General features: G+C 42.7%; 1 protein-coding gene across 1 annotated transcript in view; it reads left to right on the plus strand.

The window, feature by feature from the left end:
* Positions 1-2,983: 2,983 nt before the first annotated feature.
* The window catches only part of SMYD3 (SET and MYND domain containing 3), a 703,487-nt gene continuing 686,100 nt past the window's right edge, over positions 2,984-20,370 (plus strand). The window contains exon 1 of the mRNA XM_041751959.1: positions 2,984-3,225. Within this exon, the coding sequence (XP_041607893.1) occupies positions 3,062-3,225 (164 nt within the window). The 5' untranslated portion in view covers positions 2,984-3,061. The remainder of the gene's footprint in view (positions 3,226-20,370) is intronic.

Genomic DNA, 20,370 nt, shown 5'->3' on the forward strand with positions numbered 1-20,370 from the left:
AGTGTCTGGATTCCGCAGGCAGTGGCTAAGAAAGAATTCTTGCGCTGACTTCAGTGCAAAAAGTGGTTTTATTAAACTAGAGTGACATGACCTATGGGCAGAAAGAGCTGCTGCCTAAGAATTGTAAGGAGCAAGGATTATATACTTTTGGATTAGGGGGGAAGATAAGGAAAGTTCCAAAAGGATTTTCATATGCTAGGGAAGATACAAGGATACTGGAGGCCTTGCTATTGTCAAGCTAAGGCTGTTTTTTCCCTTGAGCAAAGCATTAACTTGAAGAGTTGGGAGTTTCCCTAAGGAATGTTATACTCTGCCTGCCCTCGGTATTTGTCAATGGGCTATAGGTTGTAATCACATTGGGCAGACATTGGGGTTTGAAGCCAATAGCCAAGAAAGAATTCTTGAGTTGTCTTTGATGCAAAAAGGTGGTTTTATTAAAACACAGGGCAGAAAGAGCAGAAAGCTGCACGGGGGTCATGAGGAGTGGCTGAGTTGGAGGGGGTTTCAAGTTGGGAAAAGTTCCAACCTTTCAAGTTGGGAGGGTGTTAGGGAGAACGGGAAGTCTCTAAGGAATTTTGGAAGCAAGGTTTCCAGGACCTTGAGGAGGCTAGCTGTTATTGGAAAAGGTCATTTATTCCTGTCTAATAAGAACTTAGCCATGAGCCAAGACAATGGTGTATATTGATGGGTCATATGTTTGGGGAATGATTGCAAACATGTATCTTGGGGAGTAGAGATAAAGGAAGTTAACGAAGGAATTTTTATACTTTAAGGTAGACTGATAGGGCAGCCCGGGGGGCTCGGGGGTTTGGCGCCGCCTTCGGCCCGGGGTGTGATCTGGAGACCCTGGATCAAGTCCCACCCCGGTTCGAGTCCCATATCGGGCTCCCTGCATGGAGCCTGCTTCTCCCTCTGCCTGTGTCTCTGCCTCTCTCTGTCTCATGAATAAATAAATAAAATCTTTTTTAAAAATAATAAAGTAGACTGATAGGGTCCTGGAGGGTTGGATTAAGATTTCCTTTTACCCTGGGATGCCTGGGTGGCTTGGCCGTTGGGCATCTGCCTTAGGTTCAGGGTATGATCCTGGGGTACCGGGATGGAGTCTGTGTCGCGCTCCCTACATGGAGCCTGCTTCTCCCTCTGCCTGAATCTCTGCCTCTCTCTTTGTGTCTCTAATGAATAAATTTTTAAAAATCTTTAAAAAAAATTCCTTTTGACCTTAGCAAAGTATTATCATTGAGGAAACTGAATCCTTAGAGGAAGTTCACTCTCTCTGTTGCAAGGACTTGTCAGTGGGCTGTAGGTAGTAATGAATTTAATAATTTCTCTTCTGCTGCCTTTGTTTCCTACAATAATGATATTATAGTTTCTTTTTAATGATTTATTAGGATGGGGGTAAGAGAATCTGACTTCTGGCTGAGCAGGGAGCCAGTAGTGGGGCTTGATCTCAGGACCCGGAGATCATGGCCTGAGCTGAAACCAAGAGTTGGATGTTCAACTCACTGAGCCACCCAGGAGCTCTTTTTTTTTCTTTTTTGATTTATTCATGAGAGACACAGAGGGAGGGAGGTGGAGACAGGCTGAGAGAGAAGCAGGCTCCATGCAGGAAGCCGGATGTGGGACTTGATCCCAGGACTCCAGCCTGCCCTGGGCTGAAGGCAGGCACTAAACCACTGAGCCATCCAGGGATCCCCGCCAGGAGTTCTTGATATGGTAGTTCTATAGGATATTGTGTTTATTCTGAAGAAATGCATGTGATGTAGTTTTAGAATGTTGTTGAGGTCCAGAGCCCACGGCCAAGAAAGAACTTTTGAGACCTCCTTGGTGCCAAAAAGGGTGATTTTATTAAAGTACAGGGATGGGACTCATGGGCAGAAAGAGCTGCTGCACTGGGGTTGAGGGGTGGCTGATGGGCTTGGGAGTTGGGAGAGGTAAGGAAAAAGGAGGCATCCGAAAGCACTTTGATCTGAAGACCTTCAGGATACTGGAGGCCTTGCTTTTGTCAAGTGAAGGTTGTTTTTCCCCTCTAGCAAAGACGAACATGAAGACAGTGGGGAGTTTCCTGGAGGAATGTCACACACATCCCACCCGGGAGTGGGGGCGCGGCGAGTGCGGGGTGTCAGCTCCCGCTTTGTCCTCAGCCTGCCTTCTGCTCCCTCATCACATGTGGTCTCTCATCACATGTGATGGCATTTTTTTTTTTTTTTAAATTTATGATAGTCACAGAGAGAGAGAGAGAGAGAGAGAGACAGAGACACAGGCAGAGGGAGAAGCAGGCTCCATGCACCGGGAGCCCGACGTGGGATTCGATCCCGGGTCTCCAGGATCGCGCCCTGGGCCAAAGGCAGGCACCAAACCACTGCGCCACCCAGGGATCCCATGTGATGGCATTTGATTATGAAATGAGCTATGAGATTTCATGAGGTCTGCAGCTTACTTTTATTTTTTTAAAAGATCTTATTTGCCCAGGAGAGACACAGAGGGGCGGAGACACAGGCCAAGGGAGGAGGAGCGGACCCCATCCCAGAATTCCGGAGGCTAAGGAGGCTAAGGCAAGCGCTCAACCGCGGGGCCACCCAGGCGCCCCTGCAGCTTACTTTTAAATGAAACGACACAACTTCCTTTCAAGAGGTTCAACACCACCACCTCGGTGCACCGGGAGAGAAAAGGAGCAGGAACAGCCAAATGCCAACTACCTGACCTCGGGACAGGCTATGCGTGTATTCGCTGCCCTGCTCCCTCACCTCTCCGCACACAAACGGTCAAAACAGAATGCAGGGGCAGTTAGCGTGTGTAACCCGCCCCCCGCCCCCGCCCCCCTGCGCGGTAGCGGGAGCGCGCGGCGGCCGGCCCTGGGCTCCGTCCCCAGCCGCCGCCGGGCTCCGCGCGCAGCTCCCGCCCGCCTCCCCTCGGCCCCGTCTGGGCATGCTCAGACGGCCCGCGCGCCTGCCCCGCCCCTCGGGCGTACGCGTGCGCACAAGGCGCGGGCGCGCGGCTCCGGGAGGCACGCGAGACGCGCGCTGCGGGACGCGGCGGCCGGCTGAGGTGCGGACCTGAGGTGATGGAGCCGCCGAAGGTGGAAAAGTTCAGCTCCGCCAGCAGGGGAAACGGGCTGCGCGCGTCGGCGCAGCTGCGCCCCGGAGAGCTGCTCTTCCGCTCGGATCCCCTGGCGTACACGGTGTGCAAGGGGAGTCGTGGCGTCGTCTGCGACCGCTGCCTCCTCGGGTACGTGCGGAGCGCCCTCGCCCACCCGAGTCCCGGGCGGCGCGGGGTCGGGCGCGGGGGGCAGTGGTGCGGGGCGTGAGGGTCGTGGGTGCGCACGTCGGGGGGCGCTGCCCCGCTGTCCCGGGGCGCCCCAGGTCAGCCCCGGGTCAGCCCCGGGTCAACCCTAGGTCAGCCCCAGGTCAGCCCCAGCCGCCCCGTGGGGCCCAGCTGCCGCCGCCGGCTCCTCCGCCCGCCCCCGCGCCGCTCTAGGGACCGGAGGGAGCCAGCGGGCCGAGCGAAGGGGCAGCGGTGTGCTGTGGGGGATTTTACTGGGGGACAAAGTGTCGGCGTCCTGGGCTGCGCGCTTCGCTGCGGCCCTGGAGGTGGCGACTGGCGGGGCCGGGGGCGCGGGGGTGCGTGTGCAGCCACCCTGGGGGCTCAGGCCCCGCCGGGAGGGCGCCGGCGGGCGCGAGGCGGAAGAACCGCGGTGTTCACTTTCCAGGGTGCAGGTTGTGTTCGGCCTGGGGACGGTGAGAGGATCAGGGCGTCCTTAGGAATCCTTACGGAGCACAGAAGTGGGAGAGCGAATGACAGCGAATCGGAAGGGGCCGAAATAGAGATGCGGTGCAGTGCAACGGGAGCCTAAGTCACTGAGCTTCAGTGGTGCGCTTTTGCATTTAATGGCCGTGCAGGAAAGTCTAATTCTGAACCACCTATCGGGATGCGAGGATTCATGTGAAAGTGTTTCATAAGCCTGGAAGCCCTGGGCTCACGTAAAGTGCTATGGGAAAGCAATTTATGGAAATAAGGTAATATATATGCACAGCCCTAGGAATTGTAGTCAAGCAACTCTGTTACCGAGCTCCTACTATCTGCCAAAGAGGAGAGCTGTGTTTGAGATGGGTGGGATGACTTTTTCCAGGACTCCTCTTCCTCTTCCAGATCTCTTAGCCTGGGATTTAGGTGGGGTGGAGCTGAGGAGGTAGTTGCAGAATTCGAATCTGTAGCTTGACCATTAATGTTACCAATTCCTTGTTTCGTAATTGAGGGATTTGTTTGTATTTTATTTTATATTTTTAAAGATTTTATTTATTTATTCCTGAGAGAGACCTACAGAGAGAGGCGGCGACATAGGCAGAAGGAGAAGCAGGCTCCATGCAGGAAGCCCGATGTGGGACCGGATCCCCGGTCTCCAGGATCATGACCTGAGCCAAAGGCAGATGCTCAGCCGCTGAGCCAGCCAGGCGTCTCTATTTATATTTTAAAGTTACTATGTAACAATTGTATCTGTAGTTTCCTAATGTAACCATGACAGCAAAAATGAAAAAAGTCTATTGAGAGAGCACTCTGAAGTTGTTGTCAACTTCAAAACTAAAAAAAGTTTTGAAAACAGTTAATTCCTTTCAAGACTGGACTGTTTGCCAAAGGCCCCCACGTTGAAAGTTCTAGATCTTTGATTCTTATTCAAGCGATTTAGAGACCTCTTCATCCAGTTAAATCATCTGGGAGTGTATCTAGAGTTTGAATATGAAGTAGAGAACTTGGTGTCCTATATTAGTTGATGGAGAGAGAGGTGTGGGTGGTCTTCCAGATGAAATCAGATTGGCAAAGTTATTTAGTAGTTGGGATGGAAAAATTTTGGAATTAATACATGGTGACAGATTATTCACTGGATTGTCAGAGTTTAACTTGAGTTGTGTGACACACAGAATTGTCTGTTTTCCAAAGTAGACTACACAGACCCAGCCCTTTATTTACCATACTATTTCATCACTGTTGGCTATCACTCATACATCTTATTAGCAAGAAATTACTTGTTAGTAATGCTTTAAGCAAAAAAGGAATTTCATGCAAGAGCACTGGGGAGATGTTTAGCATTCTTTGAGGTCTTGAGGAACCCCAGTTCTGAAAGTGGGCAGGAACCAAGGAAAGTTCCACAGTCAGAATTAGACTTCAGAAGTAGTCTGGGTTGGGACCTGGGGAGTACATCATTTCTGATGCTGCCTGGTATTCTGATGCTGCCTGGATTCTCCCACATGTATTACCAGCACCATGATCTGGGGCCCTGTTGCTACTCTTGCCACTGCTATTGGGAAACAGGGAGTTGTTCGAAAGTTGCTTTCTCAGCCACGTTTCCTTGTATTAGCTTCTGATCCAAAATCCTCAGTGGATTGGCTTAGGTTAGGTCACTGCTTGCTCCTGAGAAGCAAGGGAATTTGAGAAGATGACTATTAGGGCTTGGCTTTTAGGAAAGGAGGCGGGCTCTGTACCCACCAATATTCATATAATGGGGAAATTAGCAAAAATAAACATAGGAAAAGGAATATTGGTAAATGCCAAGCATCCAAACTAATACAAACAAAAGAAATTTTCATACCAACATGCTTTCGTTTAGTAGTGCTTTACACAAAAAATACATTTACATTTATTAAGTTTTTTGCACCTCTTTGATATTGCTAGGATACAGTTAACTTGTGCTTTGGTAGTAGGTGTTCTGTGGAACACTTCCGTGTCAGTGATTGTAGTATTTCTGAAGTGCCTAGTTGGGAATCACCACTAGCCTTGAACACCAGCCTAAAAATGGTGTTTGAGAGGGCAAACTTTGATGCATTGTTTCATGCAGTTTTCTACCACAGTTGAATGACCATTGTTGGGATAAAGTTTTTGTGTTGTTTATCACCTTGTGAGTAAAATTCGTTCGTCATCCATTGTGAAGCCCTTGAGGGTAGGTATTATATCTTTCAATTTTTGTAGTCCCAATGTCTGACACATAGTAAGCTTGTAGTTTGTGTTAAGAACATCTGGCTGAATTTTTCTCTTGCTGCCCTTGCTATTTTGTTGTCTTCCATTTGAATTAAGAAATGGAATGAAAATATTTGTTACAGTTACAGTTCAGTGTGTGGTAGCGACATAAAATAATAGATTTGTTATAATTTATTACTTCATTCTATCTGATTTTCTTTGGACTTGGGCTGTTTGATCAGTGCTTTAGTTTTTGCATATTTATTTTTATTAATAGAGAAACTTGAGCCTGCTTCATGGCTTCTCTTGCATTTTTCCTCTCATTAAGGACTGGTTTTTCATCTTGTGAGTAGAAAAGAAAATGAAAAAAAAAAAAAAGTAAAAAGTATGTGAATTGGGGAAAGATGAAATGATATGAAGTTGTCATGTGAAATAATTTTTTAAAAAGATTTTATTTATTTATTCATGAGAGGCACAGAGAGAAGGGAGAGACATAGGCAGAGGGAGAAGCAGGCTCCTCGCAGGGAGCCTGATGTGGGATGGATCATGCCCTGAGCTGAAGGCAGACGCTCAACTGCTGAGCCACCCAGGCGTCGCAGACATGAAATAATTGATACTATCCTTCTCTGCAGTTGCTCACCTCTTTGGTTTGGTAGACCTGGACAAGATTGACAAATGGATTATTTTTTTTATGTTATCGTAAATGCACCATATAAAATTCCATTGTAATTATTTTGTTTGTAGGTCTTCCCACTTTATTTAGTAACCTAATTCTCTAATCTTATATCCTAGGAACCTAGCACACAGGAGATGTTTACTGATAAAGTTGAGATGGGATAATATTTTAGGGAATTTTAAGTCACTGTATCTTTGTTTTTGGTTTTCTAAAGTTCCAGGTTCCCTGTAGTTTCCATATTAAGAGCTTCTCTGACTTACTGTAATGGTAGTTTCTTCTGTGGGGTAAGGAGATATGGTATCTCTTCCATCATTAAGGCTGAGCTTGAGGCTTTAGAGTTTCCCAGGAGGAAAGAGGATAAATTGGAAATGGAAAGTCCATCTTTTTCAGCCCTGAACAAGCCTTGGGAGTTATGGGAAGAAGGGGGACAGAGGTAGGGAAACAGATTGTGAGAAATACATGCTTTTTTCTTTTCTTTCTTTCTTTCTTTTTTTTTTTTGTGGAAGTACTCTCTATACCCAACATGGGGCTCGAACTCACAACCCCGAGATCAAGAGTTACAACACTCCACTGACTGAGCCAGCCAGGCACCCCTGAAATACATGTTTTGAGCTTCTTTGTCTGGTTTGAGTTCTGGGATTGCAGTGAGAGTGTTAAATAGGTTGAGGGGACAGTTACAGGTAGAAGGCCTTTGATGGGGCACCTGGCTGGTTCAATTGGTAGAACATTCACATGATTTTGATTTTGGGGTCATGAGTCCAAGCCTCACCTTGGGCATAGAGCTTACTAAAAAAAGAGAAAATTTGGGGATCCCTAGGTGGCTCAGCAGTTTAGCACCTGCCTTGGGCCCAGGGCATGATCCTGGAGTCCCAGAATCGAGTCCTGCCATCAGGCTCCCTGCATGGAGCCTGCCTCTCCCTCTGCCTGTGTCTCGGCCTCTCTCTCTCTGTGTCTCTCCTGAATAAATAAATAAAATCTTTAAAAAAAGAGAGGAAATTTGACAAAAAGGCTCAAAAGTTGAAGGCCTTTGGCTGTGCTCCTTATTTGGAATCTCGAGAAGATAGCTATGCAGGTTGGTGCCATGCCATGCCATGCCAACATGAGGATAGAGCACAGTGGTGGTAGAAGGAAGTGGATAGATAGATGAGCCTGTGGTAGCAGGGGAGTTTCGAATGCTCTCATACCATTGGGAGCTGAGGGGCCTGGTGGGACAGCAGGCATCATATATCTCTAGGTCAGTGGATATAGCACTAGGAACAGGCATGACATCCCACAAGATAAGGTGGCAGCAGTCCATCAGTGGCACATGCACTTCTTTGTGGCAGAGGTTGGTGAAGATCCACAGAGACACCAAGATCCTAAGTCTTCTTGCCACCTTAAGGATGTCTCTTAAGCCCCATTTGGAGAAAAATTTACCTGAAACATCAATTTAAACCAGCTCTGGTAAGGAGTTAAACTTAGTGTCTAAATATTAACTGAAAGAGACTGAGATATTATTTGCAAAATTTTAAGTTTCTGGCTGTTTTCTAGGGAGAATGTTCATAAGAAAGGTGAGACTAATTATAGAAAAAACAGCCCTAAGTTCATGAGACAGATTTGATCAATTAATTGAAAATAACCACGTACATTTGAGTTACAGTGTGGGTAGATGTGACTGGGCAGTAAAAAGAACACTGTGTTTAGCGAGGTGATGTAATCCATCTTGGCCAAGGACTGAACCTAGGGCAGAGGCAGGAAGGAATACCTTCATATAGTGAGGTAAGAAGAAGAGTGCCAGAGAAGGCAGCAGCAGCAGCAGCAGCAGCAATTAACGGTTTGAGGACAGCTAGGGAAGTGGTTGCTCAGTGGCTCAGTTGTAGAGAAGAGAAGATTTGAAATATTCTTCTAGAAGAATGAATAATTGCCTTGTAGAATGTAGTAGCATAGCTGGGACGTGCTGAAGGTCCACTTGAAACTTGTGTTCATTTACTTAAAGTGAAACAGTTAGTTAGCCTGAGAGTATTTTTCTCTCTCTCCATGCTCATCTACTTGATGTCAGGTTAGTTTAATGGTTGGAGAGTGAAAGAAGGGTTAGTGGAAGTTGTAGGCAAGGGAGGTAATCAGGCACCATGATTAATCAAGGGACTGAGGCCATAAGGAGGGTAGAGTGATAGACAGTGGACTGTGATGGAATCATGGATTAGGGGACATGGTCAAGGAAGATGTGGGGTGGTCACAATGGGATAACTTGAGATATGTGTGTGTGTGTGTGTGTGTGTGTGTGTGTATACACATATATGTACTTTAGAAGTAGTGTGTGTATCGGAACAAGAGAGTTTAAGGTATGGCAGAAAGTGGCTGAGATAGGGAAGAAGATTGTTAAAATGATCAGAAAATAGACTCAGATGTTAAATGAATTTCCTCCCCCCGCCCTTTTTTTTTTTTTTTTTTTAAATAAGGGAGTGCATGTATTAGAGGGGAGGGGATGTGGGTTATGGGAGAGGGAGAGAATCCCAAGCAGGCTGTGTGCCCAGCACAGGACCCCAAAAAACCTGAAATCATGACCCGAGTCAAAATCAAGAGTTGGATGCTTAACCAACTAAGCCACCCAGGGGCCACCCTCCCCCGTTTCAGATGAATTTTCTAAGTAAGAGAAGTGACTGAGAATGTTAGGTGTTGAAATGAATAGTTGCAACAAAGGCAGAATTCTCGCACTGGCTTCTTAAGCCAAGATTTAAGGGCCTGGTAGAAAGAGTCAAGTGAAGACAGGGAGGCGCTCACCTCTGTTTCAATAATGGGTAAAAGGCATTCTGGGGTTTACAGCTGATTTTGTGAACTAGGTCAGTACCAGGTGCTGGCGAACTGCTGTTTTTGCAGACTCTCCTTGGGGAGGGGAGGGTGGGCTTTGAAGGCCCTCAAAGAGTAGAACCTCTTGAAATGGATTAGAGTCCGGATTTGCAGATTCCTGGGCACTGGCTAATGGATTTACCTGAGCATCAAGGAAGGATTGATAATAAGGTGGATTGGGAAAGGACTCTAGGGATATGACTTCCATTTTTCTGTTTAAGGGGGAGTTATAATTCCTGTTTTTTTTTTTTTTTTCTTCTGGAAGGAGGTTTGGTAAAGGGCTGTTTGGCAGAGTCCTGAGCCTGGAAACATTTGGTCCATGTGAATACCACAGCAGAGGACGTTCTTAATCAGACAGGATGGACTGCTTTATGGATAGCAGTAAGTGGTTCTCCTTCTTCAGACAGCCTGGTGATTATTCTGAGGCCTCAAAACAGTACCCATGGGGACAGGGGTGGAGATGGGTGCCTGGAACTCAGCAGTACAAACTTGCCCTCACTATGGCCATTGTGGCCTCTACGGATACAGAATGCCCAGTTTGCCACCAGTAGAAAGGGATCCTGAGTTCCCAAAATGGTGACACATCTTTGGGACCAGCCAGCCAGCAGTTGTCAGGTTTTTACGGTAGACCCTTTTGTCATGGGGAGGGATCACTGATTTGTTCTTACTGGAACTTTTCCTGCCCTTTGATTTGCCTTCTTTACCTGTGCTGCCATCTCTGAGACCTACTGACAGGCTTCTGTAGAGCTTCTACAGTTTTCTCTGATCTTCACAGGAGAATTAAAAAAATGACTAATGCCTGTGGTTTGACTTCTATAGACATATGTTGTCATTTGAGGCAACTGATAACATAGAGCCATGCATCACAAACTTTTCATTCTTAGAACTCCTTTACACTCTTAAAAATTGAGGAGGATTTCATAGGAGAGGCTTTTTTTTTTTTTTTTTTTTTAGGAGAGGCTTTAAAAAACAGTTATTTAAGACTCTGAATAGGTTTTACTTATGTGGCTATCTCTTGATTTTATTGCATGAAAAATTAAAACTGATCGGTTTTGAAAATAAATATTTAAAAATAATTATTACATTTTAACAAAGTTTTTAGTGAAACAAACTATTTTCTGAAACAAAACAACACTTACTAAAAGAAGTTGCTTGCTTTACATTTCTATGTATCCTTTTAATGTCTGACTTAATAGAAGACCTTTGGTTTCCCATAACTGCTTCTGCACTCAGTATATTGCAAAATGTCATACAGCCTCTAGAAAACTCCACTGTATGCTCATGAGAGAATGAGAATTAAAAAGACAGAAATGGTGTGAATATTATTTTGAAAATAGTTTTGACTTCATGGGATTCCTGAAAGGGCTGTGGGGACTTCTGGTGGTCCTTGGACCTTATTTTGAGAACCATTGTTAGAATACACTGGACATGTCTTTTTTTTTCCCCGTAAGTAGGCTCCATGTCCAGTGTGGAAGCCAACATAGGGCTTGAACTCAGGACCCTGAGACCAAGACCTCAGCTGAGATCAAGAGTTGGCCAGTTAACTGACTGACCCACCCAGGTGCCCCTGGACGTTTTTTTGTATCATTTTGAGAGGCTAGGGATTTTTTTTTTTTAAATCTTTTTTTTTTTTTTTTTACAACTGCAAGTCTTTTTTTTTTTTATTTTAATTTTTTAAAATTTATTTATGATAGTCACACACAGAGAGAGAGAGAGGCAGAGACATAGGAAGAGGGAGAAGCAGGCTCCATGCACCGGGAGCCCGACGTGGGACTCGATCCTGGGTCTCCAGGGTCGCGCCCTGGGCCAAAGGCAGGCGCTAAACCGCTGCACCACCCAGGGATCCCAGAGGCTAGGGATTGATCCTAGTATATGTTGTGAGCCAGTAAGCAAGTTTGGGTTCTGGTTTTCTCACAAATCGGGTTACATTGGCATCAGTAACCAGGTGTGGACTTAGTGCCACCCAGTCAGGTTGACTCACTCCATTTTTGCTTCCCATTCTCTAACTCTAGGCTGGTTCTGGCTGTCTAGGAGTCAAGGAAGAGATGTTCCTCTGTACTGGATATGGCCAAACATGGGATGGTGATTAACCTTGATTATAAAGGAAAGAGAGCTATCTTCCATTTACTTGTTACCACATTGTATGACGATTGGATATTATTCAGTAATTAATATTTATTATCACTTAGCAATACCAGGCATGATTTTATGTGCTTTACTTTGTTTATTACTTAATTCTCATAACAACCTGAAAAAAGTGTCTACCTGTGTTCCTTATAAACACAAATATGGAGTACGGAACATTCATACCTTATACAATTGATAGTACTTATCAACTGAGCACTATGTTTTCTTGACCTTACTTGCGGAATTCTGACTGAATTAGACTACAGTGGCTGCACAAGGATACTTAGCAAGAACAGTTTGATAATTAAAAAGGGAGAGAGAATTTTAATGTTCATTAATAGGGGACTGGTTAAGTTATGGTGTAGCCATATTGTAGAATATTATCCTGCTGTTCAGATTGAAGTAGATCCACTTGTACAGATGTGGATGGATGTCCATGACACATTGCTTGGTGAATAAATTGTAGAACGATGTGTGTATTTTAAATAAATCTTTGTATGTGTATATGTATGTACTTGTGTGTATAGAAGAAGTTTGGAGGAACACCCCAGAATTCTAATATGAATTATTCTGGAGAATGGGACTTGGAGGCGGGAGGGAAGATATTCTTCTGTGCTTTTTATATTTTGTATTTTTCCCCCAATCAAGTTTGTATCCTTTTTTGTAATTAGAAATTTAAATAAACTTTGAGAAAGTCTTTCTTAGACTTTGTTTCATTTGAAATTGTATGAACTGGTGTGTGCTTCTTGGGATGAAGATGTCTTAGAAATGCTTGCCAGTATAGGTCCACTTTTTTTTTTTTAATCATTTGATTAGACTAAATGAACCTCTTGATGTAAGGTGAATTAGTTTATTGGCTGGCCTGTGGCTTTAGAATTTGAACTGAGAGAAGTAGAACTCCTGTTAATAGTCCTCATGATGGTTTGCTTCTGCTCAAGCTTGGTTATTTAACTTTTCCTTAGTATTCCTGAGACATCTCAGTATCCCATTAGTAAACTGTATTCATTTTCCTCCATGAGTACACAGAATGACTACATTTCTCAGTCTCCTTGCAGTTTGATCAGGTCCCTGTGACTCATTCTTGGCCAGAGGAGTGTGAGCTAGAGGTTATAAAAGCCATTTCTGGGTCTGCCTGTGCATTCTTCCCTGCTCTCTCTCCCTTGCCTTGAGTCGTGTCATGGAGGAGAGCTGCTCTGGGGAATTGCACTCCATGCATCAAAGTTAGTGGGAGCTAGAGATAAACGTGTCAAGTTAAGTCATTTAGAGTGGCCCTTCTTGAAATTTTTAAAATTTTATTTTTTATTTTTAAAGATTTTATTTATTTATTCATGAGAGACACAGAGAGAGAGAGAGGCAGGGTTATAGGCAGAGGGAGAAGTAGGCTCCCTGTGGGGAGCCGGACGCGGGACTCGATCCTGGAACTCCAGGATCACACTCTGAGCCAAAGGCAGATACTTAACCGTTGAGCCACCCAGTCATTCCCCCTTCTTGATTTTTAATGTGTCGATAAATCACCTGAAGATTTTGTTCAAGGGTAGATTGTGATTCAGTAGGTCTGGGTTGGATGTGAGATTCTGCATTTCTAACAATCTAAAGCTGCTGGTTTGCTGATTACTACACAAGAGTAGCAAAGATTTAGGAAAGGGTTAAATGACCTAACAGCCCATTGTAAGAACTCAGTAAGCACTTATCAAATGGTTATTATGGCATTCTGAAATAGCTCTAAATATGAGGAAAAGGAACTACTAGATACTCCACATTTATAATCAAGTGTTAAGTTATTCCTAAGTACAAATATACTCATGTATCATAGGCTGCAATTTAGTTTTAGTATGATGTATGCAGAAAATATATGAAATTAGAACCTGGAGTTATTTTTATTTAAAGATTTTATTTATTTATTTGCGAGTACGAGCAGGGTAGGGGGGTGGTGGAAGAGGCAGAGGGAGAAACAGGCTCTCCACTGAGCAGGGAGCCAGATGTGGGGCTCGATCCCAGGACCCTGAGATTATGACCTGAGCCACCCAGGTACTCCAGAACCTGGAGTTATTTTTACCTTCAGACATACCATGATTTTGGTGTTTGTAGTTGTTACATGCTTCTCTAGCTACTTTGTTGAAAAAGTAACCTCTTCCCATTATAATTAAAATTTTTTTATACTTTAGAAATAACTTCAAATTTACAGAGAAGTTGCAAGAATAGGTATGGGACAAAAAAAAATTCGATACCCTTTACCCAGATTAAGTTATTAATATTTGACATCATTTACACATGCTCTCCTCTCTGTCCTCCCTTAAGTCCTCTCTTTATCCACATATACACACTTTCTTCTTCCCGAATATGTAAGTTCCATATATCCTGGCCCTTTATCCTAAATACTTTAATGTGTATACCCAACAATTAGTAAAGTCATACATACCAAGTTCATTAAATGTAACATTACCATAATACTTTACTATATTTCAGTTCTGTCAAGTGACCCAAAAATGTTCTTCATAGCATTTTTGTCCCCCCTTTTGTTTTATTTTTATTTTTAAAGATTTTATTTATTAGCATGGGCAGGGGCACAGGGAGAGGGAGAAGCAGACTCTCCACTATGCAGGGAGCCCGATGCAGGGCTCTCTACCAGGACCCTGAGATCATGACCTGAGCCGAAAGCAGATGTTTAACCAACTGAGCCATTGGGGTCCCCTTTGTCCCCCATTTAATACAGGATCCAGTCTAGGGTCGAATATTGTACTTAATTATCTGGCTTTCTTTAATCTGGAACATTCTACTTTTCTTTGCCTATAACACTGACTTCCTTTTCCTTTCCTTTCTGTTTTAGGAGCTTTCCTCATTTTAGGTTTATCTAATTTTTCTTCATGGTTAGATTCAGGTTATGTTTTCTCAGCTGTGATGCTACATGTATTGATGTATCCTCGGTATTGATGTATCCTCGGTATTTATTTGGAGATTCACAGTGCTTAGGTGCCTTTCATTGGTGGTGTTGTGATCACCCAGTCAAGCTGTTGTCTTGTTTTCCCATTGTGCACAGTCCTCTCCTCTCCCAACTAATAATCTGTGGGAAGACATTTTAAGACCATGGAAATATGCTGTTCATTGAAATTTCCCTCTAGGTTTAGAATCCATGGATGATTTTTTTTTAAGATTTTATTTATTTATTCATGAGAGAGAGAGAGATAGAGAGAAAGGCAGAGACATAGGCAGAGGGAGAAGCAGGCTCCATGCAGGGAGCCTGACGTGGGACTTGATCCTGGGTCTCCACGATCACGCCCTGGGCTGAAGGCGGCGCTAAACCACTGAGCCACCCAGGCTGCCCTCCATGGATGATTCTTGACTAAATCTTTGGTATGATATTTGCGAGATGTTTTTTTTTCCAACTGCAGCGTTCCCCCCCACTTAGCAGTTAGCATTCAGCTCAGCATTCTACCATAAGCAAGAGCCCATCCTTCTTCCTCATTATTTGTGTATTTATTATTGATATTGGACTCATGAATTACCATTTTTCTTAGTAGCTTTTAACTAGTTATGTAATTATCTCTTGGTGCTCAGATTATCCCAGAATTTTTTAGGAGGAAAGATTTCAAGGTGGATTGTCTGTCCTGTGGCTTTTATTTTTTATTTTATTTATTTATTTTTAATTTTTTAAAAGATTTTATTTATTTATTCACAAGAGACACAGAGAGAGAGGCAGAGACACAGGCAAAGAGAAAAGCAGGCTCCATGCAGGGAGCCCGATATGGGACTTGATCCCAGGACTCCAGGATCACACTGTGGATATGAAGGCAGGTGCTCAACTGCTGAGCCACTCAGGCATTCCCCACCCGCCCCGGCCATTTTTTTTTTTTTTTTAAAAAAAAGCATTTCCTTACTTTCTTGCATAACAGATGTTCAGAGCTCATCCTGTAACTAGCCCATCCTAATCCTGGAATCAGTATTTCTCTGAGAATTCCTGGATTTTTTCAGTGAGGAATGGTATTAGACACCAAGTTCTGTTGCTAGGTGTGCTCACTAATACTGTGGTGTCTTTGCTCTTTGACCTTTGTAGTAGAGTTAGGAAGTATGCAGGTTCATGAAAATGTGCATACACATACATACGGGTATATATTTTATTTTATTTTTTTTTAAGATTTTATTTATTTATTAGAGGCACAGAGAGAGAGGCAGAGACACAGGCAGAGGGAGAAGCAGGCTCCACGCAGGGAGCCCAACGTGGGACTTGATCCCAGGTCTCTAGGATCATGCCCTGGGCAGAAGGCGGTGCTAAACCGCTAAGCCACGGGGGCTGCCCCATGTATATATTTTAGAAATCATGAGTTCACACCAATACTTTTTAATGATTTTATTTGAGAGAGCCCATTAGTAGGGGTAGAGGGAAGAGAGAAGCCCATTAGTAGGGGTAGAGGGAAAAGGAGAAGCAGGCTCCCTGCTGAGCAGGCTCAATCCCAGGACCCCAGGATCATGACCTGAGCTGAAGGGAGATGCTTAACTGACTGAACTACCCAGGTGCTCCCACACCAATACTTTCATGTTAGATTTGTCTCCTTAGGATTCTTGCCTTTCCTTGTTTTATAATTGTATATTTCTTCTGCTTTGGTTATAGTCTTACTGACAAGAGCATCAACTTATTTACTCATTTATTCAGTTCTGTATATCATCTAAAATTATTTAAGAATTGCTTCATCTCCATATTACAAAAAAAGTCCCTACTTATTAGTATAGAATTGGTTTGCAATGTCCCTTTCCCTGCTAGAAGACTAAGAGTGTATAGGTACATACTGTGGTTATTTTGTATTCTTTCTATTTTTCCCTTCAGTGTATTTATTGGGTATTAATTGGCAATACAATTGAGTTCATATGTTTTAGATTTTCTTCCCCATTCTTGTTGATTTAATTTTGTAGTTTAAATATGTAGAATATTCACATGCTTCCAAAACTATAACTGTAATAAAGAGAAGCGTCAGCTCCTCCCATCTTCATACTGTTCCCCATTCCCCCAGCCCCACCCCTTTACAGGTAGCTGTGTTCATCATTTTCTGGCTTATCTTTTCTCTCTCTTTTTTTGGTAAGGATAAGCACATATATGTGTTTTCTTACTTTCCATTGATACACAATGGAATACAGATACAGCACACTGTATCTCCTCTTTTGCACTTGTTTTCTTCACTTACAATATCTAGTGGATATGACTCCATATCATATTTGTAGAATCTTTTTTTTTTTAAGATTTTATTTATTTAGTTGACAGAGCACAATTAGGCAGAGCAGCAGGCAGAGGGAGAGGGAGAAGCAGACTCCCCACTGAGGAGTGAGGCCGAAATGGTACTTGATTCCTAGGGTCCTGGGATCATAATCTGAGCCAAAGGCAGATGTCTAACCAACTCAACCACTCAGGCACCCCGAATCTTTCTTTTTTATGGCTCTATAATACTCTAGTTTGTGTGTATACCATAGTTTCTAATTTCCTCCACTTGGCCATTTATGTAATTTCTAGCATTTTGCAATTGTCAATACTGTAATGAATAACCTGCCCTTATGTACTTGTGTTTTGTTGCAGATGTATATTCAGGGTAAATTCCTGGAAATGGTAATGCTAAGCCAGTGTCATTATCCCTGTGGAGTGGTACCTTTTTACATTTCTACTAGTGGTGTGTAAGAGTGCTTGTTTCCCTCAGGGTTGTATACTCAGTGTATTGTTAAGCTTTTGAATTTTTACCAATGTGATGATGAGAGGTGGTATCTTAGTATAGCTTTAAATTGCATTTTAGTTATATTATTAGTAAATTAAACATCTTTTTATTTATTTATTTTTCTACTTTATGTTTTAAGCTAGCTCTATGCCCAACATGGGGCTTGAACTCATGAGAGTTCAGTTGTATCTGAGATCGAATTGTATCTTCTACCAACTGAGCCAACCATGTGCCCCTGTTAAATACTTTTTCATATGTGTAAATGCCATATTTATATATTTTTGTGAATTGTATATATATTTTGACCATTTATCTATCGGATTTTTGGTCTTTTTCTGTTTAAAATTTTTTTTAAATTTATTTTTTAATTTTTAAAATTCTAAAAATTTTTTAAATTTATGATAGTCACACACACAGAGAGAGGCAGAGACACAGGCAGAGGGAGAAGCAGGCTCCATGCACTGGGAGCCCGACGTGGGATTCGATCCCGGGTCTCCAGGATCGCACCCTGGGCCAAAGGCAGGTGCCAAACTGCTGCGCCACCCAGGGATCCCTTCCTATTTAAATTTTAAACATTTTTTGCGCATTAGCAGTATTAGTCTTTTGTCTTTTTTTTTTTTTTTTTTTTACAGATTTTCTATTTATTCATAAGAGACACAGAGAGAGAGAGGCAGAGACATAGGTAGGGGAGAAGCAGGCTCTTCACAGGGAGCCCCTTGTGGGACTCAATCCCTGGACTGGGATCATGCCCTGGGCCAAAGGCAGATGCTCAACTGCTGAGCCACCCAGGTGTCCCTAGTCTTTTATCTTTGATAAATACTGGAAATATTTTCTCTTTGGTTGTTATTTAACTTTGATTATGATAGAGTAATTCATCCATGCTTTCTTTTAGGACTTGTATATTTTTTATCTTATTTTATTTTATTGATAGAACATGTGCTTGCTCTTGTACCTGTGGTGTGGGGGAGGGGCAGAGGGGGGAGAAAGACACTTAAGCTGACTCCCTGCTGATCTCAGGGCCTGTCCCTTGGTCTCACAACCCTGAGTTCTTGACCTGAGCTGAAATCATGAGTCAGGCACTTAACCAACTGAGTCACTCAGGCACCCCAAGAACTTGTATACTTTAAGTCTTTACATTTATTTATTTATTTATTTATTTATTTATTTATTTATTTATTTATTTATTTATTTAAAGATTTTATTTATTTATTCATGACAGACACAGAGAGAGAGGCAGAGACATAGGCAGAAGCAGGCTCCATGCGGGGAGCCCGACGTGGGACTTGATCCCAGGTCTCCGGGATCACACCCTAGGCTGAAGGCAGGCGCTAAACCACTGAGCCACCCAGGGTTCCCAAGTCTTTACATTTAGATCTCTGATTCATTTAGAATTTATGTGTGGTATAAAGTATGGATCTGATTTTTTTGTCTTTTTTTTTTTTTTTTTAGAGAGAGAGGGAGTGAGGGTGGAGGGGCAGAGGGAGAGGGAGAGAGAATCTTATATAGGCTCCATGCCCAGCATAAAACTGGATGTGGGGCTCAGGCTCATGACCCTGAGATCACAACCTGAGCTGAAATCAAGTCGGATGCTTAACTGAATGAACCATGCAGGCACCCTGGTATAGATCTAATTTTATCTTTTTTTCCAAATGGCTATCTAGTCCTTTTACCATTTATTAAAAAGATTAGAGCAAATCAGTGGGACAAAACCAATGTTTATATTATAGGTCATATACTAATTGGCTCTAATGCTGGGCAGTCTACTCTGTTTCATTGGTCTGTCTGTATACTCAGGTACTTGTATCACACTGTTTAGTTTTAGAGAATTACAGAGAATTTAATATCTGGGAATACTCATGTCATCTTCAGATGTGTAATCTTGTTTCTTTTTCAGTTTTTATGCCTGTCATTCATTGTTTTTTTTCAGGCAAATATACCTTGAGTAATACCTCAAGAACAATGTTAAATAGTAGTGGATGTAGTGAGCATTCTTATATTTTTCCTGGCCTCCCTGGGGCTTACTTATTAAGATTTTGGATTTAGGACTGAGGGACATAGATTTTATCATGTTAAGGAAGTGTGTCCACCCATTTCTGTTGTCTTAAGAGTTTTTAATTAAGAACGTGTTGAATTCTGCCAAAGACATTTTCATCATCTGTGGAGAGTCATGATTTTTTTTCCTGCTAGACTTATAAATATGCTGCTATAAATTTACTTTAGAGAGACTATAGAACCAACTTATATATGTAAGTCTTCTTATATTTCAGGCTTTCTTGCTTAGGTAAAGAGCATTATTAAAATAAAACTTTTAGTGTGAAATTTTAATCAGTGGAGTGTTTATGCAAATGATTTCCTCTACCCTAGTCTTATCTAAAATTTTTAACAGTTTATTTATTTTAAAAAAGATTTTATTTATTCATTCATGAAAGACAGAGAGAGAGAGAGAGAGAGAGGCAGAGACACAGGCAGAGGGAGAAGCAGGCTTCATGCAGGGAGCCTGACTTGAGACTTGATCCTGGGTCTCCAGGATCATGCCCTGGGCTAAAGGTGGTGCTAAACTGCTGAGCCACCAAGGCTGCCCATTTTTTTTTTTAAGGTTTTATTTATTTATTCATGAGAGACACAGAGAGAGACAGGAGACAGAATTTTTAACAGTCTAACCAAATAAAGGTGAAGATCTTAATTTAAGATGCTAATAGAATCATGGGATAGAATGTTTGAGTTGGATTCTATCTCAATCTAATCTGTAACCTTTGGTCAAGAATAGTCAATGAATACTTAAATGTTGGCAAAAGTATCATCAAAAATAGATATTTACAGGGGTACCGGGGTGCTCAGTTGGTTATGCATTAGCCTTGGGTCAGGTCATGATCTCAGGCTCCTAGGATCGAACTCTGCATTGGGCTACCTGCATAGTGGGGAGTCTGCTTCTCCCTCTGCCCTTTACCCTGCTCAAGTTTTCTTTCTCTGGCACACTGTCTTTCTCAAATAAATAAAATCTTAAAAAAAAGAGAAATAGATGTTCACAGAATTTTAATAGTTCCCTTACTAGATACTTAATTACAAGGGAAAAAATATAGTAACTTTACAGTGGAAAAACTT

Source organism: Vulpes lagopus, chromosome 1 (genome assembly GCF_018345385.1).
Source record: "Vulpes lagopus strain Blue_001 chromosome 1, ASM1834538v1, whole genome shotgun sequence".
Classification (NCBI taxonomy): domain Eukaryota; kingdom Metazoa; phylum Chordata; class Mammalia; order Carnivora; family Canidae; genus Vulpes; species Vulpes lagopus.